Source organism: Anopheles maculipalpis, chromosome 3RL (assembly GCF_943734695.1).
Source record: "Anopheles maculipalpis chromosome 3RL, idAnoMacuDA_375_x, whole genome shotgun sequence".
Taxonomy (NCBI): domain Eukaryota; kingdom Metazoa; phylum Arthropoda; class Insecta; order Diptera; family Culicidae; genus Anopheles; species Anopheles maculipalpis.
Window position 1 is genome coordinate 76940619 of NC_064872.1, and position 10496 is coordinate 76951114.

The window sequence follows — 10496 nt, forward strand, 5'->3', positions numbered from 1 at the left end:
CTCAAGCCCGCGAGGTACTACAAGTCCGTTTGCCACCGAACACGCACCGGCAAAGGTTTCCCTTGTGGCAAATATTTTTAGTATCGGTGGCCTCGCGCTAACAAGAACAATGTAAAATGTCGCTTTAATAATAGCGCAGCGTAAGAATTAAAACTTGTGCCGACGGGTTGCGGGTCGCCAAAATCGTGCAAAAACGTGCTGCCCCGCAGAGAGCGGACAGATCGAGGCATTGCGGAAATTGGCCTTACGGGGTTGTTGATGGCGTCTTCGCAACAGGCCGAGCGTAGCGGTTATATAATTGCAACGGGCAGCAGCGAGCCGAGCCAGTAAATTTATCGGTCAAAGGCTTTGACGCACTCAACCAGATAGGTCACTTTTCCGTCCTTAGCGTTTTTTGAGAAAGATGGTTGATCGTTTAGTAATCTTTTTTATTTATCGTCTAGATTTGTTTGACTTTGAAGCATTGTAAACATTGTGAAATAAATTAGGTTTTCACAGCACGAATTGTCAATCTAGAACTTGAACTTTCAATGAAATTATTAGCATGTACTAGTCTAAACGTTCAGTTTAAACACACAATAACCAACCTTACTTTCGCGATAAAATACTTACAATCATCCAATGTTAGATTGGTTGTAGTAATCACAATTTAAGTTAAAATAATAGAAAGATAACTATACAAGAACAAGGACAATGAATCATTGAATAAAATTACAACAGCAAAAATCAAATTTGTTATTATATATCATACGGCCTCGAGCGATTATGTTCAGTTGAAAATAAACAAATAATGATTCATTTTATTTTGTAATTTTTACTTCTTGAATGTAAATGGATAAGTTTACTTACTACAACAAAATAAATAGAGGATATATTCCTTCTGAACTCTTCAAATTGTTGTACATTTCGTAATAAGCTTCTTTGGGGTGGTGCGGTGATAAAATTTGTAGTACGCTGGTATTTCCTACGAGGGACCCGTATATCGAAACCCATCTGGAACGGTTCTACTGGATGCACAGATAAGCAGACCGTATATAGTTATAGAAGACCCTTTTAAGAAGGATCACTCAATGAATAATATCATATAACCAAATTTTATTTTTTACAAGCACAATATAAACCCAATCCCTTAATATAAAGTACTCTAAACAACACCCAAAGAAAACAAAAACATCGTAAGCCCATTAATTACGAACCCGCTCGTTCGTCTGGTAGCTTTTTCAACGTATTTTTTTGGCAACTTTCTGCAACTTATATAACACCGGTAGCACCACGAACGAGGATGCACCCATCGCAACGCTTGTCGCTTTCTCCCGCCGCGTGGCACATTGTCATTGGGAATAACGTTGATATTTCATACACATTGTACCATGCTGCATCTCAGCGGACGTTAAACGTTAAAGGGCACCCGGTAAACCTGTTGCACAGAAACGATTATCGGGAAGGTTCGAAATTGCAATGCAGTGTGGTGGTAGCGTATGCAGAACCATACCGTAAACCACGAAGGAATGCAACCGCGCAACTGGGCCTACCCCATTTTCCACTTCCTGGGTGGTGTGGTGAACCATTACCGGACAGCTGTTTTGATTTTATTTTGCTTAACGCAGCAACAGAAAAATATAATGAAACGAAAAAACAGCGCCCAATACGTGTGACGAAGGCAAGGGCAATCCAGTTAAAGTAAACGTCGAATAGTAAACCATAACTTCGAGTTTTTTATTTGTAAGGAAGAAAAGAAGAGTGAAAATAGGCTGCAATAAATCATGCCACAATGTGCTGACAAAATATTGACGCATCCACAGGCACAGCCTTATGTTTGTGGACTTTTGTACGTACCCCGGCAGCACCTTAAATCAAACAATAGCTTTAGTCAACACATCAAACATGTACACCAGCTGGAAATCATTTTAAATTGGCGTGCAAAATGTGCACCACCAATGAGAAAACAGCAGTGCACAATTAACAGTATGGTGTTCGAATTTGATCTAAGACCACCATTGATCGGTGGAGATATATAAACAACACTACAGAGAGGGTAAACAAAACAGATATGCAACCACACGACATTGCATTACGCAATGGAACATTGCTGCACATTGGTTCGATCATTACAGTCATCAGCATTATGTGGCCGTACCACGTGCGTTTGTAAGTGTGTAAGGTGTGTAGTCCTTAGGTTGAAGGGTCGTTCGGCTTTAATGAAGCAACCATCATTCCCACCATCGAATTTTGTATGGATCGTGGTTGTGAGATGTGCAAAAAAAAAAACCAACACTCAAGCAACGCTGGAGAAATTACACCGGCATCGAGATGCATGCGAGATGCAACACACCGCCTGCACACTGCATTCGACTGGTTTTGATTGTTGTCTTTCATTTCTGGTTTCTGTTGCCTTTTGTCCACATCTCGCTGGTGTCGGCGTCTTGCTTGTGTGGTGAGCTGTACACAACGGTGGAAGATTTCGTTGGCCAGACGGTTATGTTCCATGCATTCGCTGTCGACGGGTGACTTGCGGTACGGTCGATCGGTCAGTGGGTTTTCAGTCGCGTTTGGAACACCTCCAGCGTATGGTGTTGGTGTCGGAACGGTGTGACTCAGTAGGGAAAAGGAAAATGCAAACAGCAGTAGGCGCAAAAGTGGCAAAAAGAATAGATACAGTTTGGATGTGTATCCAAGAAACAAAATAACAATAACAGCATTTTGTTGTTTCGAGCAACAATTCGTGCGTGTGAAGTTTTTTGTGATTGTTTATTTTGTTCGTTTTTTTTTTTGTGGTTTAAAATTTTACGAACTTCCTCATCGCAACACGATCGTGATCTGTTCGCTGTGCCTTGGTGTATGAGAGTAGGTGTGTACGGGGTGTAGATTCTAGTAGAGGCACGGTAAACGATGAAAACATTGCAGCTGATTGTTTTGATTGTGCAGCGAGTTTTGATTACGGCCGGCGTGTTTTTGACCGCCGTCGTTGTGATCCACTTTACCGCTATCGATCCAAGTGAGTATGAGAGATGTGCGGTGCTGACAGTGTGAGGACGCGTGGTGAAAATGAAGGGAGTAATATGAGCGCTTTGCGATGTTTTTTCTATGATAGGGAATTGTGAACAGTGCTTAAGTTCCTCGCATGAATATTACTTGTTTAGATAGCTTTACCTTTTTTAAATTAAAGAGATTAAAATACGAATGGTTGTGAACAGTTGCCTAAGGTTATGTGGTATGGCATGTGATGCCTCATATACTAAAGAGTCAGATTGAATACCTTCTTTACTATGGGAATAAGAGAAAGGGGGTTTTCATTCAAGATACTCTAATATGAGATGAGATAATCAGAACGTATGAAATAAACGGTGTTTGAGAGTCCACAATTACTTGCCAGAATCCCAATGTCATGTTCCACACTGTTAGTACTGTTAAAATTTGCTTCTTCAGGCTTTAATAACTTTAATCTCTCTGGCCATCTGACCAAGATCGTTTCACCTTCACCCCTAATGTTAGAGAGATCCCATCTGATATCCCTAGCGAGAGAGCTCTAGTACAAGGCTATTCGTTATTCACCTGACTCATGCCCAGACACGTTATCCGGATAATCAACCCTTACATATCTAGTCTTTTAAATATATAAAGCATCAAACGACACTCTGACACGAACTTATTAGCGGACCTCCAATTGTGTCCGCATTTCCATTGTTATTTTTAGCGCTACTTATTCATATTCATCTCAACTCTTCTTAATCAAACATTAAACTGATGCTTGATGAAATTACATCACATTTCAGTTAGCGAATGACCACCGGTTCCCATAAGACAAGGAACAAATATCCGTGTTTGTTTGTACGTTTTTGTTAATGCTTTGTCTGATGCAGCAGCGTCCCTTGCTCGGCTTAAAAATAATTTCCAATAAAAACTTTTAATTGCTAAGAATTTTTGGCTAATTCCCGCATGGGAATCGTCAAGTACCGTGCCGGCCAAATTTCTCGCCAGTGCACATCCAAAACGACCTAGCCATAAATATTATAACTCAACCAGATTTGACACCTTGTCTGCTTGCTAGACGCTCAGCTAATATGCATCGTGTGGCGGGAAAATTGTGCGGTTCAAAGCTTATGGGTTTAAAAGCAAAATGGACTTGTGTCTACCCTAGCCGTGCTCAAATGCGTGTAACAAAAGTGTACGTAAGGAAGAAAACCAATAAAACAAACATACTTATGGTAGAGATTATGACAATATCCTTTGAGAGCAGTTGATAATGTCCACATCGGGGTAGGGTCATAAAAATTCGACTAGAATTTGCTACGGACCGCGTACAAAGCAAAAAAGTCTTTGTTTTGTTGTTTTTTTTCCTTTCCTCCGGTTGGCTTTCTGAAGCAGCTGGTTGGCAACGATATAGCAGTAAGGAAATGTGCAACACGGTAGACAGAATTTTACAACCAAAAAAGAAACACATCCCCTACGGCGCATTAGAAAGTGAAACAAGCGACAACTCTTATTTTTCAATTGAGTAATTTACGATGTGGAAGAAATCGTTACCTTCGCTCGTTATGGTTACCAGTTTCTGTGCAAAAAGCGGCGAATAAATATGGGCAAGATACCAAAATCCTTTCAAGAGCACTACGTCCAACAGTGCAGATCGTATCAAAAGTTTTAAATCCGCAGATGAAATGAAGGCCGTTAGCCAAAATTCAGTTTCGTCACGATTTATTCTTTGCACGTATCCTCGTATCCCGTACACTTCTTGAATTATGTTTTCTTCGAATGCTTAAAAATATCATTAAATGTGGTGAAAATTCGATTCCCCCGTTCGGTGACCCTGCGCTTCCGTTCGTTCCCCCGCACCACACCACAAGCATGGAAAACCATTACGCTTTGTCAGCTTTTTAAGCTGTGAACGATGGGTACGATGGATGTTGGATGCGATGCTGAGGACGGATCATCCTCACACAACATCGTCTTCCACCTACGAAACCCAAACCAGGGGCAGAAAACACAATACATACAGCCGTGCGATCGTGGTCTGTGCGACGGATAAAGTCAACCCCGAAAAATCCTCACCAGGTCGCGAGTCTTGGTACGATATCGTGACAGCGTTCACAACTACGGCTCGGTGTGTCCAAGCCGGGGAGGACATCTATTTTTGGGGTGTCTACCCCCAAGTTCCAACCGATCAAAACGCCTTCGTGGTCGACGTCGTCGTCGGTAGGTTAAAAATCGTTTGCTTGACCGGTGGAAAATCAGCGTGCGAGACGCGCACGGTGCAAATGGTAATAAGTGTCAGGAAAATTTATTTAGCCCGGCTTCTACCCTGACATGCCATCGGGAACGGGAAGCACACAAACGATCTTGCAGTGGGTCGGGTCCGGTACAAGCAACATGCCTATTCTTTCTGCTAATGACGACGGATCAGCCCGGTCGGATGGGAAGCAAACAAGCAAAAGAAAAAATACCAAAGAACGCGCACCCTGGGAGGGCTACCCAGCTGCTCGAGATCCGGACATAACCGCTGTACGGCACTAAGTCGCTGGCTCGGGGAATCTTTTTGTCTACCTTTTTCTTCTTTCGCTTCACAACCAAATGCTCACACGCACTCACCGGAAGCGTTAGAAGTAGAGACCATTTGTCCGGCGACCTTTATTGCTACAGGGAGAAGATGGGAGTACGGGGGTGCTTTAGATAGGGGATTAATTGTTTAGTAAGACGCGGTTTACTTTTAGAGTGTTTCAAGTTTTTCACGTAGTGGTGTCACTAATCGAAATGAGCAGTCAGAGTTTTTCTATCCTCGTCAGATCTCAAATAATTCGAAAGAGTTTGAGCTTGAGTAGCACGATTATAAAGTGCGCTGTCGACGGCATGTTCAGTGTGTTATATTTCACATTGAACATGCTTTTTGAATCACAGACAATCAGCAGAAGAATATTTTATGATTTGACTTCGCAATGCCATATCTATTAATGTTCAGTTCTAGAACTAAAATTCCCTGGTTCTGCTATTAATAATACAGATTATTACTGTAAATTTTTTATTTTAAATCCTTTTCAATTAGGTATTCATAGTAGCAATGCGGAAAATAAGTTGCCTATATTAAACTGAATCTGATTTTTTGCCGCTCATCGTGTTTGTTTAACACGGCATGGAGAGGAATAACTTGTCCATGTATGAAACACTAAACGTTAAACGTTTAGTACTCATAGGAAAACTATGACTGTTTGTTTTACTTTGTTTGAGCAGGGAAACAAACAAGTACAGCGTGTACGAAAGGACATTTGAAATAAAAACAATCTCGTCGTAGTATAATAATTGTAACAAACGTCACTCGGATCCTTGCACGTGACCTGCACGCTTTCGCCATACTCTCGCCAAATGCGTCATTCGATTTAAAGTTCACCCTTTTTTTGAAATATGTGTTACTTTTATTCAAACGACGCTTTAAGCTACCTTGAAAACGTTTAAAGACGTTTTCATTTTTTCCCCCGAGCAACATCCTGTGAAACAACAATCAATTAGCGTTAGCTAACCGTGGCGGTACAAAGTGTAAAGTTAAATTGCATTTGGTACGCGACAATTCATCGTACCATAAAGGTTAGGGTTTATGGCGCTGTCCTTCGCGGTGACAGCGCAGACAGCGGGTGGACCGGATTTACGCCAGCAATGTCTAATTAGCTCGAAATTATGTCCACCTGTAGGACAAGGGGTTTTTTTTTACCAGTCGGGGCTACCAGGAGGAAACATTTACCGGCCCTTTGCGTCGAAGCTGATTATGCTAGTGGTAAAGGGGATTGTTTTATTTAATTATAAATGGTGATAATGATCGTGTGAACATTTTTGTGGTGGTTTTAAAGGTGAAACTCATCATAAAACTTATTATTTTCTTTCAAATAATTGAAAATTCTTCCCTTTGTTACATCGGATTGGAGAAAAAATATGGTCTTTAGAACACACACTAAAAGGAACAAACTTGAATGGATCAGATATCCGTGTTTGAAAACCGAACCCAAACGAAAGACATGCTCAGATCGAAACTGCTGAGATGCAGCTAGAGTGGAGTGAAAAGAGACACAGTATTTTTACAACAAGTCAATTTCGAGTCGACACGTTCGTTCATCGTTGACAAAAGAAAACAAAAACCCAGACAACTACGTTAAAGGGTCACACACAACGGGTTTCGAGGAATATGTTAATTTCAAGATTAACTTTGAGCTTTAAATGTGACCCAAGAAAATTGTGCATCTTCTTCTATTGCTCGTTGCTGTTTCACATTTCAGAGGAACGTGCTATTTCGTGCGATCGAGTTTGCAATCGAGCCGACTGGCCACGGATCTGTCGGTTCGAGCTGGTGGTGGAAAAACGCACCTTTCGCCCTGGCAGGTACGTTATGAAATGTTTCCCCGAGAGGAATTAATCAGCATCATCTTTGGCTCATAAATCTATATTTACTTGGGCCGGACTGCTGCGTAAGCTAGGGATGAATGGTAGAATTTGAGAAAAAAACATTTCAAAAATAGTATTTGGTACTTCATTGAATAAAGAAAAATTCACATAGAAAATGTTTTGATTCTTAGTTTCTTTCTTTATAAAATAGTAATATTAATACACATTTCTATAATCAATACACATTTTCTATTTTTAATTGTATAACATTGTTAGTCCCATTGCTGTTAAGCTTCAAATTTATTTAATATTGCTAAGAAAACAATCACGTAACAAAATTGATTACAACGGGTTACAATCCATCACCTTGCGCCTGAAAATAGTACACCGAAAGCAATTTAAATTACTACACCCGTTTATTTTGAAATATTGACAAATATATCTCACGCGGGCGGCTTTAAAAGACTTGCGTTCATCACATTCACGTCGAGGCGCACATAAATCGTCCCACTTGTCATCAGAAGGTTTAGCGAACGATTCCTATTTTTTCTTCGTACCGACACCACCGAACTATCCGTTCCTAAATTCTCGCTTTAATGAACCCTTTTTTATACACCTTTAGAAGTTCAACTTATCTAGCACCCTTGGGGATGGGTTCTGACTAAGCAAGTCTAGCTTGTGTACTCCAATACTTTTTTCGCAGCGCTTCAGTCACGGGCAACGTGTCGTTAGCCGCTGGTTGGAAGTCCTCCGAGTCGCCCATCATCGCCCACTACTACACCGTCAACGGACGGTACGTAGGTCCCACGCTGACCGTGTGCGAAAATGACTTCCTGGTGGTGGATGTCGAGAATCGGATCCCTGGCGAGAGCGTCTCGCTGCACTGGACGGGTCAGAGTCAGCGCCGCACGCTCTTCATGGATGGAGTACCGATGTGAGTGGGGAAAAGATAAATCACGCATTCCCAAGGTCTCGATCGATAGGGTAACGTGGTTGCAGAGAATACTTCAATATGTTGATTAATTCGCTGCAAGCAGCGCAATCTCACATGAAGGGAAGGTTAGAAATAATTTATAATTTATAAGCAATTAATCACATTCATTCCAGGATAACGCAATGTCCCATTGCCAGCTTCACACGGTTCCAGTATCGATTCCAGGCAGATCAAGCGGGCACCCATCTTTATCATGGCTACACCGGAACGGAACGTACCCAAGGACTTCTTGGAGCGTTTGTAGTTCGTTCCGTACAAGAGCAAAAGCTTTCGCCCGTTCTTAGACTCCTTACAGAAGAGACGGTTTGGCTAGTTACCGAACTAAACGGAATGCTTGCAGTCAATGGACAACGAAGCTGGCGACAGGCTTATTCCCCAAACGGAACAGAAAGCGATTCAAACCTCCGCATAAGGCTCGTCTATGCGGTAGGTCACTGTCAGCATTGGCTCGAGCTGGAAGACCACGACCTGCAGGTTCTGACACTCGACGGCAATGGTTTGGAACATGATTCAATGTCTCCTGTTGATCGTATCCTGCTGCACGATGGTGTCCGGATGGACTTAACGTTCATCCGGCGAGTCCCGGTGGAGGTTCACAATATTAAGCGAGATTATGAAATTCGGTTTGCCCCGCTAGAGACCTACCGGGATGGCTGTGAGCGTGCGATATTTCACCTTCAGTACGACTCCCTGCTGCACGGTCATTGGGAACATCGGTCACACATCCCGAGCGTGAGTGCGGACGACGCTGAAAGTATTAAATATAATTTAATCGCATCCCCTGTACTGCGTCCACCGAGCAAAGCATTAGACCTGGTTGGAAATGTCTGCGGAGGGATGGTTCTGTGCCCGCAGGATTTGCCCGGCGCTCGGGAACACTTTCCAAAGGATCTTGCGTCGTACGACAGGCGGCTCGAGCTTACGATCAACAAACGGGTGCTAGACGGAGTAGGACCCTTCGGAGGTACTGTATACACTGCGAACCGAAGCGCATCCAAACTGCGATGCGCTCAGATGAGATAATAATAATTATTCGAAACCGGCCCGGTACGCGTTTTACGTTTTCTTCTTCTCAAATGTCGTTTTTGTTGTTTTACGCTTGGCTTTCTCTCTGTTTCTTCTCCTCCCTATCCTACAGATCCGACCCACGAGACGGTGCACTCTGTGAACGGGTTCACCTTTGCCTTTCCGTCCGTGCTGATGCTACGCGAGCCAGCCAACGATGAGCTGCGGGCACACACTTGCGGAGGCCACCGCCGGACGCTGCCAAGAAGCTGTCACCCGCTGACGGCCCGATGCGAGTGTGTGCACGTCGAGCACATCGAAGCAGGTCATCGAGTGGAAATGGTCCTAATTAATGCCGGTAAGTCCGCCCCGGTTCTCAGCGCGTGGATCCTCACCCAGGCTGAGCGGCTCGTAAAACCCTTTTTCACCTCCGTTTCCCGTTCGTGCCCAGATGCTGCGGACGATTACGTGTATCACCTTCACGGACAGAGTGTGTTCATTGTGGGGATGGCCACCGGACATCGGACCGAGCCGGAGAGGGTAGTGCGAAACCTGACGACACCTCCTCAGCGAGACACAATCATTGTGCGGCGAGACTCGATCGTTGTGGTGCGGTTTGTTGCCAAAAATGCTGGACTGTGGTTGCTGCGAGATATTGGGTCACCGTCGTGGTCCCGTGGGTTGGATGTGGTGTTGAATGTCGGGTCGCACCAGCCAAATTTTGACATTCCGAGCAATTTTCCTTCCTGTAGACATTTTGTAGGTCCTAGGTACTTTTTAGTGTGAAGGTTATGTGTGATACTAAGAAAAAAATGGTACAATAAAATGATGAACACAGTTTACATCACAAAAGAAAAGAAGAGGTAGAATTGTTTTTAATTGGAGGGATCAAAATTCTCGCTTGAATACTTAAAAATGGAAAGAACGAATTTTGAAACTTACAAGCTTCATGAGCGTCTTGCTGTTTGCCTAACTTTGGGCGCATTCGTATGTTTTGATCGTTGGTGAGGAAAATATCTCACCATAGTGATTAAACTAACTGTGAATCAATTATAAAATTGCTTTAAAATCACTAACAGGGATTAATTATTGGATCAGATTATCCTAAGTTGGTAGAAATAGATTTAAATTTGATTAT

General features: G+C 42.8%; 1 protein-coding gene across 1 annotated transcript; it reads left to right on the forward strand.

Annotated features, from left to right (window-relative positions):
* Window positions 1–2888: 2888 nt before the first annotated feature.
* LOC126561868 (uncharacterized) lies at window positions 2889–10147 on the forward strand. The gene is made up of 6 exons (XM_050218219.1): window positions 2889–2995; window positions 7254–7356; window positions 8063–8293; window positions 8467–9317; window positions 9492–9716; window positions 9810–10147. Exons 1-6 carry the CDS (start codon window positions 2890–2892, stop codon window positions 10142–10144), a joined length of 1851 nt encoding a protein of 616 aa, XP_050074176.1. The 5' UTR covers window position 2889; the 3' UTR covers window positions 10145–10147.
* Window positions 10148–10496: the final 349 nt, after the last annotated feature.